The sequence below is a fragment of the Solanum verrucosum genome, unplaced genomic scaffold, assembly GCF_900185275.1.
Source record: "Solanum verrucosum unplaced genomic scaffold, falcon-dt-bn FXZP01000062.1, whole genome shotgun sequence".
Taxonomy (NCBI): domain Eukaryota; kingdom Viridiplantae; phylum Streptophyta; class Magnoliopsida; order Solanales; family Solanaceae; genus Solanum; species Solanum verrucosum.
The window spans coordinates 6,782,307-6,802,336 of NW_026020477.1; the positions used below are offsets into that span (position 1 = coordinate 6,782,307).

Genomic DNA, 20,030 nt, shown 5'->3' on the forward strand with positions numbered 1-20,030 from the left:
AAGTGTTAAACTCTATTTCGAACAAAATATACACCTCTCAATATACATTCAACTTAAATTGATGACAGTTAAAAAGGAAATCTGATTTTGAATACATGTTGAACACCATCTTTGACCTAAAAAAGCAAAATCAGAGTATGCTTTTGTCATGAAATTACCTCCTATTGTTATCTCTACAGTCCAATGATCTCGATTATTTTGTGTAGTACCGTCAATTGCTTGATCAATTTTTTGAATTGAGTTACAATGGAGTTCTTACTGTTGAAGACGACGAAGAAGGAAGGGAATTCGAATGGAACAGAACGTGCGTGACTTCAGTGATTTTTTTCCTTTTTTTCTAACCGAAATTAACGCCCTTTTCTTTTTTAAACTATCAAAATGTATAAAAAAATAAAATGACAAGCGAATATACAGAAAGACAAGTCCATAGCAAACTATAATTTTGCTACGGACTGCAATTTTACAAAGTTTGCTATAGCATACAATTAGCAATTTTTTATTTGCTATATGTAAAATTTTCTCTAAAAAAAATACACTATTAAATAGTCTAGGGAGGTAATAGATCCTCATGAAAGTTTAATATCGCAACAACAAATTCGACCAAAGTTGAAATATTTTTCAGACTCTTATCCCTAAAATTAACTAAAAACATATTGAATTGTATCAAATAAATAATATATGTATAAAATATATTTTATATTCTAAGTTTAAAAATAAATAAAAAAAGAAAATTGCTTTAGACCTTGGTTGATGAAAGCAATTACCAGCCGCATTATAATAAGTGCAAATTATACCTAATTTTAATTTTTTTAGAACTCGCGGATACACTGTGCCTTTACCTGATATATAGTAAACTATAAAGCAAGTCCATACTAATTTAGGTTTGAAATAGTTGAGGTTATGTATCTAAGGGCGGATCTACTAAGACTCAAGGGGTGTTACATTACATGACTTCGTCGGAAAAATTTGATATATATATATATATATATATATATATATATATATATATATATATATATATATAAAATTCAAAGACAGCTAAAAAAATACAAATATTCTTTTATTATATAAGAGAGAGTTCACGCTGAAGCAGTTGCGTCTCCATCGACGTGCCTGCTTCAGCATGTTACGGAAAAAAATTAGAAAATTGTTTCTTTTGTTCTACTTTAATTTAAATAGTGTATAATATTTTCGAAATTATGAGATCCGTTTTAGCTATGACTTTTAGTTTTAAATTCATATTCTTTAGTTATAGCTTTATTATTTTGTATGTCGGTCATATTTGTTTATATCTTATAACTACTTTGAGTAAAAAATCAACGATCGATGACGAAAATGTTTTGATTGTGGACATCTTCACATTAAATTTGCGCAAACAAAAAGTAATTAACAACTTAAAATATCTAAAAATTATATTAAAATTTAATTAAGTTTCTAAATTCTATCTACGTCACATAAATTAAAATAAAAAAATATTCCCTCCGTTTCACAAAGAGTGGCTTAGTTTGACTTGGCACGGAGTTTAAGAAAATAAAGAAGATTTTTGAATCTTGTGGCTCTAAATTAAAGTTATGTCAAATGTACAAAATTGCCCTTTAATCTTGTGGTCTTAAACATGCCACGTGAAAAGTTGAAAGTAAAATGTTACCAAAAAAGGAAAGAGGTTATTCTTTTTTAAACAAACTAAAAAGGAAAGGGGATCATTCTTTTTGAAACGGATAATAGATATAATATAGTACAAAGTGACAGTAATGTGTTGCAGTTCAGATAGTTAAGTCAATTACTTTTTCGCGTGAAGACTTGGGATCGAATCCTTACAGCCTCATTTTTTAATAAAAGTAGTATACGTATTCGCGCGATCCATATTTAATTGATATGTGTAATCATAAAATAGATTTGTAGCACAATTTCAAAATTCAATCTATTATAAAATGATATTATAAAATTTATATAAGAGAATTTTAGTACATTTAGCATCCTGGCAAATTATAATAGTTAATAGTAAATAAATATATAAGCTTAGTTTATTAGCTAATTGTATGCATTTATTACAATAATATTTTAAATTATATATTGTTCTTTATTTAGTGTTTACCTAGAATTCAAATAGTGATTTTGAAGTACTTATGTTTCATTTTCAAAATGGTATATTAAATTTTAGTTGTAAATATTGATATTAATTACCTACCTATGAAATTAAATATCTTTTATGCAAAATATTTTCAAAATCTCCAAGAATAGAAGGAAAATCAGTGAAGCCGAACCACCACGATGTGATAAAACCTTAAATAAAAAAAAATATTGGTTTTAACATGAAGAACATATATAGTTTTCTATACTAAGTATTGTAGATAGAGTGCACTCGACTTTGATTGATCTTTGGATCAAAGCATATCAAATTTTTATAGTTAGCATTAATCAATAAAGGAAATAAGACCAACCATAAACCTCAGCCAAACAAACATTCTCTCTTATTTATAAATTAAGGAAAAATATTCAAGCAACTACATTTTCTAGTAGATATATGAACAAATTTCACACAACCTAATAAATACTAATCAAGTACATGTTACCCTCATGAAATATTGTACTGCAATTGAATTTAACAATATTTGTGTCATAGTCTTGGAACTTCTTTAACGTGTACACATTTTATATTTGTATCTAATTATATGACATAGATAGATTATGTGTACCTAATTCCGTTAAAATACTTTTGCATGCCTTTCTTAAGTAAAAGATAACAACAATTATAAAAATTTAGAAGCGATCTCACTAATTAAACCACATGAACAATACTAAAAAGAATTTTAAAAATAACCAAATTAATTTATTTTTGTCCTTGTAGTTACTATAAAGAAGTAGTAAAAAAAACGTGAATCAATTCGCCGCATTTATTTTTAATATTTCAAGTAAAAATATCTTTTTTCCTCTAATATTTTCCCGATACACATTCAAATTTCTAATTTATTGACAAAAATAACTTAAAACACGATGTCCAACATGCAAGAAAAATAACTTGAAATCCTAAAAATTGTAATGGCATACGGTAGCCTCTAAATTTTGGTCTAATTTACCTTTTAACTTAAAATTTAAATGCATTAATTTAATAATTAAAATTTAATTTAAATATATATATACTTAATATAAAAAATTGATAACTCCCCACAAAGAGAGTGCTAAACGTGCGATGACCACACGATTTTAGGAGTCATTATTCATCTTTTAACTTGAATCATCCTGATATAAATTTCAGTGGGATTGCTCTTTGAAAGTTAGATGGCTTACTTTTAAAATAAAAAACTTAAATAAAGGATTTCTTAACTTCATTTTTTTCTTCCTAGTGTTTAGGAATCACCTACATGAAAATTTAATTTTTTTTTATAAATTGTAGATTTTATTTTTCTTTGAACATATAGATAATAATCACTATAGTTTGAAAATTGTATGAATTTGAATATATTATAAAATACCGTAAAAAAGTTAAATAATTATTTCCAAAAAAAATTAATTTTAAAGAGAAATGCAACTTTTTTGCAATGCTAACACGTGAATATGTTTGCATGTGTCCAATATATGTTTTTTCTTTCTCAATTTATATGACAACAATGAAATTTGAAGAGTCAATTATTATTTTTTATATATTTTTTCAATATTTTAAGTTTTTATTATTGCGACTTATGATACCTTTTACGTCATTTTAAATAATGTATGTTTCTTTTCTGTCTCAATTTATACGACATGAATAAAATTTGAAGAGTCAATCAAATTTTGTATATGTTTTTTAAAAATATTTTAAGGTATTAATTATTGTAATTTATAGTACTTTTTACATTTTTTTTATATATAATAGAGAATGCATTATTTTTTCTCCTAATTTACGTAGAGTTAATAGAATTTGGAGCGATAAATTAACTTTTAATGTTATTTCTAAATATTTTAAGTTATTAATTGTTATAATATATAAAAAAAAATTACATAATTCTCAAATATATAACCGAAGCTTTCAAAAAAAAAAAAAAACCAGCAAAAAAAAGATAAAATAAATTTAAAACAAAGAGATTACTACTAAACAGTAATGAAAAATATTACTATAACTCTAATACATACAAATGTTAAATGGAATAACTATACCAATTCTCTAAACCAACAAACTGTATTATATAATTTATTAATCGATATAACTCTCTTCTCAATTTAGAATTCAAAAATGTAATTTATTCTCTTATTAAGCATTGCATTTAGAGGAAATAAAAAGAAATTTTGATTATTGAAACCTCAAAAGTTTTAACACATAAGATCTGATTGTTGAAGAGTAAATACTAAAAATCGGACATCATCTCGTTTTTGCAAGGCTCAAAAACTTTCATAAAAGCTTTAAATTGTGGAACTCTTCACACGTACATCTTTGTCTTTCCACTCACATATGTTGTTAAAGAATGACAAAAGTCCCACATCGGTGGTTAATGAGATGGGTGGACTCCTTATAAGGCTTGGGCAATCCTCCTCCCTTTGAGCTAGCTTTTGGGGTGTGAGTTAGGCCCAAGACCTAATTTAACATGGTATCAGAGCAGGGCCCGTCTCACCCGATGTTGGGGCCCCCAAAATCAAAATTGCCCACGCACCAGATGCTAAACACTGGGTGTGAGGTGGGGTGTTAAAGAATGACAAAAGTCCCACATCGGTGGTTAATGAGATGGGTGGACTCCTTATAAGGCTTGGGCAATCCTCCTCCCTTTGAGCTAGCTTTTGGGGTGTGAGTTAGGCCCAAGACCTAATTTAACATATGTCTCCCTTAATTCTTCACAATTGCCTAAGTGTCAATTATCATCATTTCTCTATAATATGCATTTTGATTTAATTTTCAAATATCTAAAATTTATTTCACCAACTAAGAATACACTTGTCATTAAATATTTTTTAAGCATGTAATATGACCCAATTTTTTCTCTAATGCACTATTTATTCCCGCAGAAGCCACTAATGCACTTTGCTGTCAAAATTAAAGGGTTTCAATCCAATTTTGATGACAAAGAGAAGTCCAAAAATATTTGACAACTTACGGAATAAAATAGGAGTTTTTTACTAATGGAGAGTAAATTCTTTTCAACAATTGCAAGCAGATGAGTTTAAATGGAGTTTTAAAGTACCATTTTTTTTCTTGCAGTACGTAGTTAATTAGGGTCTTTATATAACTTTTAAAATTAATACATCTGAGTGTTATTTATTTAATTGGCCTGCTTAAATTTTAAAATTTTAAATGAATGGTGTAGTAGTTAAACAACTCCTAATTTTTAGCTACACGTAAAAGTGGAAAAAAAAAAAACTGTTTTCAGTTTTGTTTTTAAACTTCATATTTCTTATTTAAATTTTTGGCAATCAATTTTAAAATTTTAAAATAATGATTGGGCTATCTATTTTTCTTTTAACTTCATATTTCTTATTTAATTTGGTTGGCATTCAGTTTTAAAAAAATTTAATTTTAAGAACGGAAAATAAAAATTCACGTAAACTAAACAGATTGTTTAGCTAGTGTTTTTTTTAAAAAAATAAATAATTTAAATAATTATAATTACAAAGTTTTTTAATTTGTTTAGAAGTAGAAGTGTAATGAGTCCCTATTTAGTTGGATAATTATTTTATTTTTCAAAATAAAGATTAAAATATAAATTCATTTGAAATGATATTTTGCTTACAAACCTAATTTTCCAGATCTAGAGGGTTTTGGCAGATCAATTGTAAATGTTGGGATGGAGGAGAATAGGCAACAACCAGGAGGAGGAAGCACAGAAGGATCAAGGAAGAAGATGACTGAAGAAGAGTTTTTCAAGTTTATCAAACAAGGAAATGGATACCTCTGCGGGAGGAAACGAGTCCCAGTAAACATCCGTGACTCCGACGTAGATCTTCCCAACGGTGCTTTGCCGGAACATCGCTATCAATTTAAAGAAATTTGGGAATGTTACTTTAATCAACTTAACTCAACCAATGGTATGGACCTTGATACTTTTCCTGGTGATGCTGAGGTACTGGCTGCTACATTGCCATTTAACTTGAATGCACTCAAGGAGGAAGACAAGGAGTATCAGTTAATCATGGATCTAGCTCACCTTGCTATCCACGAATACAACAAAGAGTCTATCCTTTATAAGTACAAGTTTTTGAAGATTGAGAAATTAAACGAACGCCTGACAGGATATTTGGAATATTTCATGACTGTAAAAGTCAAGAATCTCACTCTTGCTACTGTTTACGAAACTTTTCAAATACATGCAGGTGCACATCCAGCTGATTTTGCTAAAAGAATATTTTCTTGTCTCCCAAAAGGAGGGGCATTGCCATTGCCATTGCCATTGCCATTGCCAAACCTAGAGGAGGTTTCAGTCGATACCGTTCCGTCCAAATCCACATAAAAGAAACCTGAGAATACTGAATGATATTTTATTACAATTTTGTTTTTAGCTTCTTTTAATCACAATAATCTTCTGAAAGACTGAAGCATTTGTAGTATAGTTTTAATGTGATCACTGGTTGTTGATCAACTTTCTCGAATTTGATTATATTTTTATAATTATGATTCTCAGTTTGGAGTAAATGGCCAAAAACATCCCTCAGTTATACCTCAAACTTAAACTACATTCTTGTACTACATAATGAATAAAAATCATTCCTAAACTATTCTCAAAAATTACAATATCTCTTCTTCACCTCAGCCATGGATCAATTCATGTGTTGCACCAAATTCAACAGGTCACATAAATTTGTTAATTGATTAACATCAATTTCCACCTTTTTGTTCTTTGATTCTTTCCAAATAACATCACCCTCTTCCCAACAAAACTTCATCATCAAGGAAACGAAAAATTGGTAATTGTTGAGCATAGAGAGCTCACATGTTATCCAATTAACATTGCTTTTATATTATTTAATTGAGAGCTCACATGTTATTCAAAAAGCAAGTAATGGTAATTCGATGTTCAAAATTTTTGAGATAATTATATTTTTTTCAATGATGCCCGCAAGGGTGTTGAGTTGGTTGAGCAAGATGATCCCGAATTCATAGGTACAAAATTCCCTACATGTTTGCTTGGTCAAGCTTGTCATATGAGACTTGCTTAGTATAACCTCTTCAGTGTGGTTTGCGGGCTATTACATTTAAGTGAGAGTTGTCCTATACACACCTGAACCTTGAAGGATAGTGTCATCTTGCTTCCTTGTCAACAACAAAAAACATATCTATTTCAATGACATTACAATTAGATCTATTCCCTCTTATATAAGATGATGTGATCCATCCTACATCTTTTTGCCGATCATAAAATTGTCGGTCAAGCAACATAATTTGTAAGACCCATCGAATTTAACGCATGCATTTGTACATGGCTGAGGTGAAGTACAGATGTAGTAGTTTTGGTTGAAGTCGTTAATTTCTTGACAGACAGAGGGATGTAAGTTGCAACTTTTGAAAATAGTTTAGGGATGTTTTTTTGTTTATTATGTAGTATAAGGATGTAGTCTAAGTTTGAGATATAAATGAGGGATGTTTTTAGCCATTTACTCCTCACTTTGCATCGATGCCAACAGTTTACTGAAATCAAATTATGAATGGAGTCACAAAAATAACTTTTTCCTAGTTTAATTGTTGCAAAATATGAGTTAGATTTAAGTTAATTAGGCGCCGATGCTTTATATAAACAACTTTGAGTCATTAATGAAAGCAAATTGAGATATAATGAACTTCTAATATAAGTTTTTTTTGGAGTTTTCTCTAATTAATTGATAGTTCTGTAATGCCCATTAATTTGAACATATATAATCGGACCTATGTACAATATAATGTAAATCTATTTGACGTTATTCAGTGAGAGTGAATTGCAAGGCACAAAACAGTGAAGAAAATGATAGAAAAGCAGAGTGTAAATTTCAAATTTTGCATATATGACTGGCAAAATTTTCATTTACAATAATGCTGATATAAAGCACACAAAATATCTACAAGATCAAACTAAAGCCATCTTAGTTTCCAAGAAAAAATGTCAAAATTGCCAAAACACCAATCACAATTATGATATTGAGAAAATAGTTCGTCGGGAGAGGCTTATCTGGGGTTCCTCCCAAGCCTTCGTATTCTGCTCGAATCTTTTGTTTCATAGCATCCGAGAGCTCTCTCTGCAATTCAAATAAGCAAGACTCGTTGAATTTATTTCTCTCCTTTCATTAAACTAACAATTTTACGTTTGAATGCAAAATTTTGGTAATAGCTTGATCTGGGATTTTATTAAAAGAAACAGCAGAACTAAAGATGATAAGTTGTATTTAATCCTGCAGCAACCAAAAGACTAAAACTTAAACATGTATGTATCTCCCCAGGAATTAAAATGCAAATCTGGAACTTTAACTAATTAACGGAAGGAAAACATAATAAGGAATTTAAAATTAACCTTTCCAGTTGAGTATTTTGCTGCCACAAACTTCTCTGGCTGACCTTGTGTAGGATTATTGTCTATTGAGAAACCCTGTCCAAGAAATTTGCTAAAATTAGTCAGAGTTGCACAATCATTGCTGTATTATACAGTTGGAGACAAATTATCTGTTTTTTGTAACGGAGTAAGATAGTAGAGACTAGAGCCTTGGCCCCTATGACCATAGAGGGAAAAACAGACTATTTGAGGGAGGTGGAGAGAAGAAAACAGTATTTATCATGCAATTGATTAACAACAAGCTAAAGCTCACAGGGCATATCGGAATTTTGTGGATTGGGTGAATATACACAGAAAAAAATGAATTTTACATGGAAATAGAAGTATCTTGAGTGATTAATGAAAATTTTAGTACAGAATCAAAAGTTGCCTTACTTTACAGTCATATGAATGAATATTCTGGAAGACATATTAGAGTTGCTTTGACTATCTCAACTATCTCGGAAACATTCTCTGATGAGTATAAACACTTGAAGATCGAACTAGAGTACAAGAGCAAGCGCCGAAGGTACTCATGCAAGCCAGACAAAATGAGTTGATTTCAGTTACATACAATCAGGTAATTGTAACTTAAGATTTGTTAAGTTTCAGGGAATTTCATAGGTTTCTCCAACCAAGTTCATATTTTGAGAAGAAATTATATCTCTTGGGTGTCAAGCATGCTATGATCAAGCTGCATTTTGACTCAGCTTTAAGAATTTACTAAACTATATCTGTGAGAGTTACTTAGCCATATTTCGGAGCTCAAAACTTAGATTTTAATGTTTCAAATGGTTTGTCAATGAAACCCCTACACATACATGTGGTAAAATTATTGAAGGTGTAGAATATTAGCAGAAGGCTAGCAGCTAGATGCTGCACAACCATCAAAACGATCCCTCTGAAAACCAGTGCCTAGGCGCTAAGGAAGAAATGTGTGGTAGTCGAAAATCTGTCTAAGAAAGTTTTAGACAAAGTTAGGTGCTCCAGGTTTAGCATCAGGTGCTGTTTTCAGCATTTCGAAATTTCTAAGTTGCTGTTCCATTACTTATATAAGGAGAAATCAAGCAGGGCCTGGGAGAACTTTTTTTTTGGCAAGGAAATGAAGTGCAAAGAAAGGAATTCTTGAACAGAAGTCTGCTTTGACAAAGTTTTTCTTCTTTTTCTCTTTCTTCTTGGTGGTTTAGGTATAATTACTGAAATCTACTTGTTTTTTGAGTTTTAATATGATGGAAACTTACGATTGAACTTGGAAAAAGGAATAGGTCTGACTAGGATTGAATACCATAGGTCCAAAACGCTTATATGTAAATTGAATTGTGAAGGAGCATACCAAGTCTGCCTTATGCAATCACAAACAGGGCGTGTTACAATGGATTCTCTTCATCAGTATTAGGAGATATCTGATCTTAAGACTTTACACTAAGAGCAAATCCCATAGTATTTACATCTTTCCTTGGCTTAATCCTTGATAAGTTTAAGTCAAAGCTAGATTGGCTGAACAAATCAAAGAAGTTCCAATCTTGGTATTTAACAAGTGATTGGTGCAAATTCTCTGTGGGACGGTAATTATATTCATTCTATATAACTAGTCAGGACGCTATACTTACATGTTGTGCTGGAGAGCAAAAATAGACAGGTAGAAGGAGCTCATAATGACACAGGGACATCTATATTTAGATTTCACACAAATAGTAATCAATTAAAAAATGGTGACAAGTGTTCATCCAGCTACTTCATAAAAGATTTAGATGAGTGTGCAACAAGACTCCATTATAAACTCACTTACAGCTCATATAGAAATAGAGATGCAAGAAGTATAATCTATTAACAGAAGAAAAATATTTCTGCTGACAAACCTCAGGAGGATCAAATTTTGCACCAAGGTTGCTCAGTTTGGCATGGGCTTCCGCGTAATCTTCGAAAAATACATCTTGATTTACAGCATACTTCTCTGCATATTCCTGCAAGCATGTAAGTTGTTAGAGAAGCAAAATTAGTTTGTATTGACAAAACTCGTGAAGTTGTACTCTCTTTTCCACCTTAAATGAAGAATCTTCAAAAAGAACCGCATCTGTAGGCAAAACTAGCAGATCTTCATCTCTTTGTTCTTTAATGTCCTAACATCAATTCAAATTTAGAATAATAAGCAACAATTCATCTAGTTTCATCAGACCTCAGTGCCTATGAGTCTTAGCAATTATCATCATACAGCACCTTAAAGTAGGAATTGTCAAATTTCAACCACTGCACAGTCCATGATTGTCCTCCAGGGCTTCCTGGTCCATCTTTCTGTAATGCAGACAAACCAGCTTAAAAAAGTCAGATTTGTAAATATGCAAGAAACATAAGTAGATCATTGCACAGAGGCTTGCAGCAGATATCTGTAATGCAGACAAATCAGCTTTAAAAAGTCAGATTTGTAAATATGCAAGAAACATAAGTAGATCATTGCACAGAGGCTTGCAGCAGATATCTGGTTTTTATCAAGATTTGTAAAGAAACAAAAGCACCATGGTACAGACCATAGAGGAAAATCAAGACATGAGAAACTAATATTAATTGACTGAACAATAGAGATGTAAATTGCAAAAGACTAACCTTATGTATTAGAAATTATAGGAAATTAGGTTCCAATCACACAGCCCCTCAGTAGATCCTATTTCCATACGAAGGGCTAAGTGAGAATATTATTCAAATTAATTTGAGGAAAAAGTGTTCTGATAACAAGGTCCAAACATTTCATTTAATTTTAAGAGGAAGGGTGCAGAATAATGATTCATAGACAACTAACAGCATAATTATGTCTATCTGTGACACATAAATACAAAGATGTTTTTGTTTTGTTTTAAGAATGGTATGATACAAAGAAGCATTTTGAGTTCTGCAGCATGCTTTTTAATGGACATGATCCTCAATTGTCAGTCTTCTTTCTAGATTAACATTATAGATGGAAAAAACTAAGTCGGAATGGAAACTTGCAAAATCGCCTCAAAAGTACAACAATTAACAATTAATGATAATATCAAGTAGTGTGGAAATGGATACCGTGTATCTCGTTTCTGGCTTGCCCCAACCACTACGCTCTGGTCTGGATCTCCCCAAAGTGTGTGCCCCAGAAAGTGCAACAATTTCCTAGAAAACAAATATTCACTAGTGAGAAGCGTAACTCAGGCAAGGAAGTTGAGATCATTGATGAGATGAATTAGAGAAAACCTGTGACAAATTTTACCTTATCGTTTAGTCCCATTCTGTAGAAGACATCTCGCAAATGAGAAGAAGGGGAAGGGGGACCAGCATCTAATCAATAAGATTAAGTTAGTTATATATATTAAAGAAAATGGAGGATAATTCTGCAATAGGAGACTGTTATACAAAATGCAGAGGGTTAGACTCTTCAAATATGAAGGATTAGAAAAAGGAAGTCATGGTAGACCATCTAAGACATACAACATACTGCAAATGGGTTATACAGGGAAATGCTTCTATCACAAGCTGAATAATCAGACCAAAGCAATTTGGAACATCGTATAGGCCTTTATTTCGGTATAAAAAGAAGATGGTTAGGTAAATGGTTATATAAGTTGCTAAAGAAAAACAACATGTTAAAAAATAAAGCTGCCTGTTTGACACGAGAAATAGAAGAGGATCGACACCAAGTGGAATTTAGTCTTTAAGTCAAAAATGTTTAAATGCCTACCGTTTAACAATTGCAAATGAAAAGTATAACTTTTACAGAGTATATAGTAAGATAGACTGGTTACTAGGGGACTTTCAGTTGGTGCAGCAGTATGGCCAAGTGGAAGCTGAATTCCTCCATCCCTCAATATCAGATCACTCCCCTACACTTGTTAGTATTGTCAGCAGGACAGCCTTCATCCTAGACCTTTTAGATTCTTTCCTAATGTCATGGAACATCCTGATTTTAGCAGCATTTTGCAACAAGTGTGGACTAGGATGGAATCTGATCAGTCAATGGAGAATGTGTGGTGCAAATTGAAGAAGCTCAAGCTACAACTCAAAGACATAAATGGGTTTATGGCAACATACCAACAGAAGTCGTGCCTAGCAAGAGAAAAGTTGCGTATAGTACAGGGTCAAATCCAAAGCCACATGTTATGTCAAGATTTGTTTAACCAGGAAAAGGAGCTGCTGCTAGAAATTGCAAAATGGAGCAACATAGAGGGACAAGCTATTAGACACAAAGCAAGAGCTACTTGGGTGGAGACTGGAGATGGAAACACTAAGTATTTCCATGCTCAATGGAAGATTAGGAGTAGTCACAATGCAATAACTTCCATCTACACTGAAGATAATGTCAAACTAACTGATCCAAAGGCTATTGAGACTGAACTTATATCTGTGTTCTCAGGATTGATGGGGGATTATGCTACTGAGATTCCTTGCTTGGACTACATGGTTATTAGAGATGGGATCTACTTAACAGTGCAACAACAAAAAGAATTGATACGAGAGGTAACACATGAGGAGATCACTGATGATATCAAGACTATGCCGAAAGAGAAAGCTCCAGGGGTAGATGAATTTCCTATTGAGTTCTTCACAAAGAATTGGGAGTTGCTGGACGATGAGATAGTACAAGCTGTGCAGCAGTTCTTCAGCACTGGTATACTCTACTCTGCTATAAATACTACTGCAATAACTCTAATTCCCAAAGTTCCATCCCCTACAAAAGTTAAGGACTATAGACCTGTAGCATGTTGTACTACCTTGTACAAAATCATTTCAAAGGTGTTAACCAGGAGACTCAAACAGGTGATTGGTGGACTAGTGGGGTGCTCCCAATCTGCATTTGTTGAAGGGAGAAGCTTTTTTTTTTTTGAGAAAAGGGTAACTTTATATTCACACCAAAAAATTCATCATCCAAAAAATGATGAATTGGAAACTTACATCCCACATCCGATGGGTATTCTTTACAAGTTTCCTATAAAATCTACTAAATCTACCATCTTCCCTATCAGATTTTGTTTACACCAAAAATACAAAAGGCTTATACAGTTCATTCTAATCTTCTGTAGATTAGTCTTTTGTCCAGCAAAACACCTTGAATTCCTTTCTTTCCAAAGAGTCCACCATATGCATGCTGGGATAGTTCTCCACCAGTGCTCTTTTCTTCCTCTGTTACTAAACCTTTCCAATTGTTTAGGAGAAGCATTATTGATAATATATTGTTTAGTCATGAAATTTTTAAGTGCTATTCTAGGAAATAGATTTCCCCAAGGTGTGTTCTTAAGGTGGACCTAAGGAAGGCTTATGATACTGTGGAATGGGGCTTTCTTACGAAGTTGTTAACAGACAAAGGGTTTCCTGCCAAATTTGTAATTGGATCATGACTTATGTGTCTACAGTGTCCTATTCCTTGATGATTAATGGAGGACTGACTCACCCTTTGAATGCAAAAAGAGGCATTAGACAAGGGGACCCTATGTCCCCTTATTTTTTTTTCTTGGCAATGGAGTATTTGGGAAGAGAACTTAATCAATTAGCTAGGAATGGGAACTTCAACTCTCACCCAAGGTGCAGGAAGTTGGGCAGTGTGCATATTTGTTTTGCAGATGATCTATTGATGTATTACAGGGCTGATATTCTCTCTGTTAGGTTGCTAAATGAAGCATTCATGAAGTTTTCCAAGGCTTCTGGATTACAGCCTAATGTAGACAAAAGCTTTCTATATATTGCAGGGGTTGCCACTCACACAAAAGAAGAGATTCTTGAAGAGCTGTGATATGTTGAAGGTGTCCTCCCATTCAGATATTTAGGAGTGCCTTTAGTATCTTAGAAGCTCAGTCTCAACCATTACTTGCCACTTATTGAAAAAATTACTGCAAAAATCACTTGCTGGTCTGCTAAATTACTAACCTATGCTGGAAGAGTACAATTGATCAAGTCAGTCTTGTTTGGGGTGCAAGCTTATTGGTCCCAAATATTTTTGATTCCTAAGAAGGTGATGAAGAGTAATGAACAGATTTGTCGAACTTTCTCGTGGACTGGTAATGTGAAGTTGTGAACATATAAAAAAAAACATTGGTTTCTTGGGAAAACATTTGCAAACCTGCTGCTGGTGGCCTGAATATCATCAACTTACGTATGTGGAATAGAGCTGCAATATTGAAACAATTATGGAATATTGCAAGAAACAAAGAGTGCTTATGGATCCAGTGGGTGCACAACTATTTTATAAGAAGGAAAGACATTGAAACAGTCCAAATACCTAAGAATGCTTCTTGGGTCATGAGGAAGATATTGGTAGCAAGGGAATGAATACTACTGGGACAAACAGTACAAGGAGACTTGAATTCAGCTTTTGATGCATACCAGTCAGGTGACAAATTCTCCATACATAAGATGTACACAAGACTGATGCCTCAATTCCCTAGAGCTGACTGGAAGGCAATTGCAATACACCCCAGAATACATCCAAGATACAGGTTCTTTGTATGGCTAGCTGTCCAGAAGAGATTGGCAACTGTTGATAGGCTGATCAAATTTGGGATCCAAGTCCCTCCTGATTATGCTTACTGTGGATTGACATTAGAAACATTCGGACATTTGTTCTTTGAATGCCAGGCGACAAAGGAATTATGGAATAGATTATGTATATGGCTGGGGTTCTCAAGAGCTATTCAGGACTGGGAGACAGAAGTGATATAGGTATGCTTGATGGCAAAGAAGAAGGCTGGACTAGCTGAAATTGCAAATAGTGTTTTTGGTAAGCTAGTGTATGTCATATGGAGAGAAAGCAACAAGATCAGATCATGAACACTGATGAAGTGTTGAAGGAAATCGTAATGCATATGCATATCAAGAGTCAGACCAGGGCGAAATGGCAGACTGCACTTCAACAACTTAATGTCTACCCTTAGTTTCTGTTTAGATACATAAAGTATTGAATCACTGATCTATTTTTTTTATAATGAATTAAATCACTGATCTATATAGGATGTATTGTATAGAAGGCTATAGATTAGTAGGTTTTGTTTGTATTGATGAGTGAGTAGTTAGTCCAATACTACTCTGTTTGTAAAGATACACTTTTGGTTATGAATGAAAATCTGTAGTTCACCCCCCCAAAAAGTATAACTTCTTTTCAATGGACAGAATAATATCCCAATGTTACAGACTACGTTATTCCCTATGAGAAGAGTACCAGTTTTAGATGGACAACTAGATGTTATTGTTAAGAGATGAACCTCAGGTCTAACTCAACTCAAAAGCTAACTCATGAGGTGAGGGTTGCCCAAGACGATATAAGGAGACCCCCACACTAATGTGGGACTCTAACCATCTCTGCTCCCCTTCTGTTCGAGCATGTGGAGCGTAGACAATATAACATGGATTCCGACACCAGGTAAACCAAGAATAAGAACGGGTTTGGCTTTGAAACAATGTAAAGAAATAAACCTTTTTTTTTTTGAGAAAGTTAACATTTTATAGACAACAATACACCAATGGTGTATTTCAGTAGTAATTACATCAGGAGTATACAGTAAGCAAAACCAAAAGATCTCTCATTTATACCCCACCTAAACTATCTAAAAAGTGAGTAATAGTCTCCACCTCTTTGGGGAGGACATGATTACATAAAAAATAAAGGGTTATAAGACAGTTCAACTTCAAAATCTGGAAAGGGATGCTCTTGTTTTCGAAGCATCTCTGGTTCCTTTCCTTCCAAATTGTCCACCAGATGCAAACAGGGACAATCTTCCATCTCTCCTTGTGACCTGATGTAATCCCTTCTCTATTCCAGCATGCTAGAAAATCTGAGGTGTGTCTTGGCATGGACCAGCCGATTCCCCTCAAATTCAAAAAGACCTGCCACAATTTCTCTGTCACTCTGCAATGGAGGAAGAGATGGTTTGTTGTCTCTGTTTCTATTTCACAAAAAAAAACACCTGGAGCATAATTGTCTTCCCCTTTTCATTAGATTGTCTTGAGTTAGTACTGCTTCCCTAGCTACCAACCAGGTGAAACAAGCCACCTTGTGAGGAACATTAATTTTCCATATCATTTTCCAAGGCCATGGTAACAACACTTCAGCTGCCTGTCAAAATGTCTATAAGCTGATTTTATTGTGAACTCCCCATTGTTGGCCCTCAACGATTGTAAACTATGCTCCTTTGTGTCAAGGTTATTTGCCTGCTCCAAAGACTTGTAAAAATCTGCTAATTTGTCTATTTCCCAGTCATTCAACCTTCTCCTGAAAGATAGGTTCCATCCTTGGTTGTCTTTGACTTCTGCTACTGTTGCTTCCTTCTGTTGGTTCAGATTATAAATCTCAGGATGCAACTGTTTCAGAGAGTGTTGTCCAACCCACACATCATTCCAGAAGCCTTAGGCCTAGCTCAATCCTAAAAGCTAGCTCATGTGGTGAGGACTACCAAAAACAATATAAGGAGACAGATAACCCCTTTCCACATCCTCAAATTTGTCCCATGGTAATATGCTAATCCAAAATAGCAAGTATTGGATGACATAAAAATTCCTAGTAGTGCAGGATTGGATGTAGTGCAGCCATATAGTATGATGATTAATGGCATTGTAAATTTAAGTTACATTTATAACTATATGATAAATATTCTGTCTTATGAAGTGAATGAGTTGACTTCTATATGGTGTTTAGAAGGTTCTGAAGATCACAAGTCAAGCCCAATGATGCAGGCTTATCACGCATATTGATGTACTTTTTAAAGAATACAATTGGACTTGAATTGAAAAAATGTTGGCTATATAGCTTTGCAATTAGGACCACTTAATTTTGTCTTAAACAAATTTAGCAGGGTTTGGCATTTCCGCTGGCATCAGCGAGATAATGTGGTCTATCCCGAGGCATCAGCAAACACCTAGGTATAGCTCCTTCCATCAATCCTCTTCATTCACCTAGGTGATCTCTCTTCTTCTTTTTTTCCATTAAACAACAGATGTGCAATCTTCTTTCAATCTCCAGGATGGGATGAACTTCAGACAAAAGAAAAAGTTCTATGCGGTCCCTTACCTAACTTCACACCTAGTGCAAACCAATTGAACTTCACTAACCACCAGGTTTCAAAGAGGATAAGGTAAAGCTAGCTTTAGATGAAATTGTTGTCTCTGCAGGAGTCCATTAAATACTAAACACTGGGATAAAGTTCCTGACTAAAACACTGGGATAAAATTCATTCAAGATGATCCTGATCAGTACTTTCCATGCATGATAAGCTAAGCTGCTAAAAAAAATCATGATGTACCAAAGAAATATATATGACGGTGAAGAATCTCTCACCAGGAAGCCTTCCCTCTTCTGGGCATTCCTCAGGTCCAGAAACATCTACTCTCCCATATTTCATGGGAATTTTTGGGCCTCCAGCCTCCTACAGGTTTGAAAAAGCAGAAAAACTAAGTGTGTGAATTAACTTTCAGGCAAACACAAAAGCCAAAAGTAGTAACGACCTCAATGGCAGTGGCACTGGCCAACTGAAATAAGTCTGCATATGTCACACCAGCATACTTGTCTTTGATTGGCTGGAGAAGTTTCAGTGCATTAACAAGTCCTGAATTGCAAGCTTGTCAGCCAAAAATAGATACTAGAGCAAGCAAAACGTGTAATAAGTAATTGAACTTTTACCAGCATTTGCTCCATGTTTTAGTTCAACTTCAAATCTTAAGCTCCCATTAGCTCCACCTCTTTGAGGCCAGTCCTCGATATTCTTGTTATAAGTTCCAGCATCATGCCAGCCCAAGCGAACCTAAAATAGGTAAGAGGGAAGAGCATATAGGTTCAAATTTCAATCCTCGCCTCATTTAGTAAAGAAGTGATGAGAGCATGAAAGAAAAAAATTACCAAAATAGGATGACAGAAGGTGGTCTTCAACAGCTCCTTAATGTCCTCTCTTGCACTTTTCAACTGATCGGGATCAGAAGCAGCGCATTTCGGCGAAGCCAATGTACTGAATCTTCCACTAGACATTGTTCCAATCAACGCTCGTTTCTACAAGAAAACAAATTGAGTTCAAAACGAGAATATAGAAAAAACAAAAATAACTAAAGCAGAAGAGTAATGAACCTGGTAGCGGAAGATGTGGGGAAGGAGAGGAGATGATCGAATGCATTTAAGAGAAGAAGAAGAGGAGGAGAATGAAATGGCAAGTCTGGCCGTCGAGGAGGCGGAGGTGGCGGCGATGGTGGCGGGGGGGAGGAGATGAGAGGTGGCGCCGGTGAGGGAAGCCATTGGGTGAGACTTCTCTTATGTTTTGGATAGTGAATGCGAGTGTCAGAAGAGAGATAATGTTGGCCAGCAAATTAGCTCCATCAGCTCTCATTTAAATGGCTAATGGTCCCGCTTACAAAAAGCTGAAATGACAAATTTATTATGGGAAACTTACGTAAATATAAATATACTACGTATATTAAAAAATATTTATCATTTATAGTAAAAACATTTTTTTTCATTTGAATATTTTTAATACATTTATAATACATTTTTAATATATATTACAGAGAACAATTTATAGAACACATATAATATAAGTTTTATGAATGAATAATACATTTATTACACATTTTAATACACTTATAATACAATGTGTCAATTTCTTACAAAACTAAACGAGCTGAATGTGGAGTATGTGCAATCATCCTACACCAGGGACAATCTCTAGCTAGTGTTCAAGTTCTCCATAATCATAGAAACCATGTGAAGATTACCCGTATAATAATGGCCATCACGAACTTAAGAACCTGACTGCGAGCCCCTTGAACTCTGACACGCGCTTGAACCACCATGTATGTAGTGCTCTCTCTCTAAGGTCTGAAGCACCGCCTGAACGGGCCAGCTAGACTAACCTTAGTGTTGATAACGCTGGCGAGGCCTAGCATAAGAGTCTCTGCCCCTGGAATGAAAATTATTATAGTTGCCCTGGTGACTAGTACTCTTGTTGCTTCCCCATGGGCCTTACGATGGAGCTCCTCCATGGTATGGGAGTGGTCCACCACATCCAAGAATGGTTTGCCCTCCGAAACCATAGACTCGCTCTCAATCTGCAACTACAACCTCAAACCACGGACAAACCAACGAACCCTCTCTTGCTCAATAAGTGTAACACTCCGAAAACTAGTAGGCTAAACTAGAGCTTAACGTTAGGGTTAGAGCCTTGAAATATACCTATTCGTACCTTAAAATATATGTTTTCGTGTTAGAACGTCAAGGTTTAAACCCCAAGGACCAACCATGGGTCCTTGAGGAAAAGCCTCCTAGAGGTTATCTGGCAGTGACCCACGGAGGGCACCCATGCCTCGTGAGTCAACCCACACTCCGTGGGTAGGCAACCGTGGCTCAAACCTGCAGAATCAAGCCACAGACTCCGACCCACGCTTCACCAGCACAGGCCGTGGGTCCACCCATGGTCCGTAGGTGAGGGGATCGTGGGTCATGCCTTAAAGTTGGTTTTTGGAAGTTAGTTGAGGGGTACTTTGGGGTTTTCCTTTTTAATTAAATACTAAGTGGCGTCGTTTTACACCTAATTAAACTAACTATATAAGGTTTTTAAGTCCCTAAACTAAGTCATCCAAAATCAT

At 34.3% G+C, this 20,030-nt stretch overlaps 3 protein-coding genes across 3 annotated transcripts in view; 1 reads left to right on the forward strand and 2 right to left on the reverse strand.

Moving 5' to 3' along the window:
* LOC125809198 (gamma-glutamylcyclotransferase 2-3) overlaps window positions 1-20,030 on the forward strand; it is a 1,073,903-nt gene that overhangs the window by 271,336 nt on the left and 782,537 nt on the right. The gene's annotated exons all lie outside the window — the stretch shown is intronic.
* LOC125809204 (uncharacterized) overlaps window positions 1-20,030 on the reverse strand; it is a 175,684-nt gene that overhangs the window by 35,980 nt on the left and 119,674 nt on the right. The gene's annotated exons all lie outside the window — the stretch shown is intronic.
* On the reverse strand, window positions 7,911-18,728 carry LOC125809159 (probable L-ascorbate peroxidase 6, chloroplastic/mitochondrial). The gene is made up of 12 exons (XM_049488815.1): window positions 18,520-18,728; window positions 18,298-18,444; window positions 18,082-18,202; window positions 17,907-18,007; window positions 17,740-17,827; window positions 11,692-11,759; window positions 11,508-11,594; window positions 10,677-10,751; window positions 10,502-10,579; window positions 10,319-10,423; window positions 8,442-8,516; window positions 7,911-8,169 (listed from the first exon to the last, which is right to left on the reverse strand). The coding sequence occupies exons 1-12, from the start codon at window positions 18,682-18,684 to the stop codon at window positions 8,017-8,019; spliced, it is 1,263 nt and encodes a 420-aa protein (XP_049344772.1). The 5' UTR covers window positions 18,685-18,728; the 3' UTR covers window positions 7,911-8,016.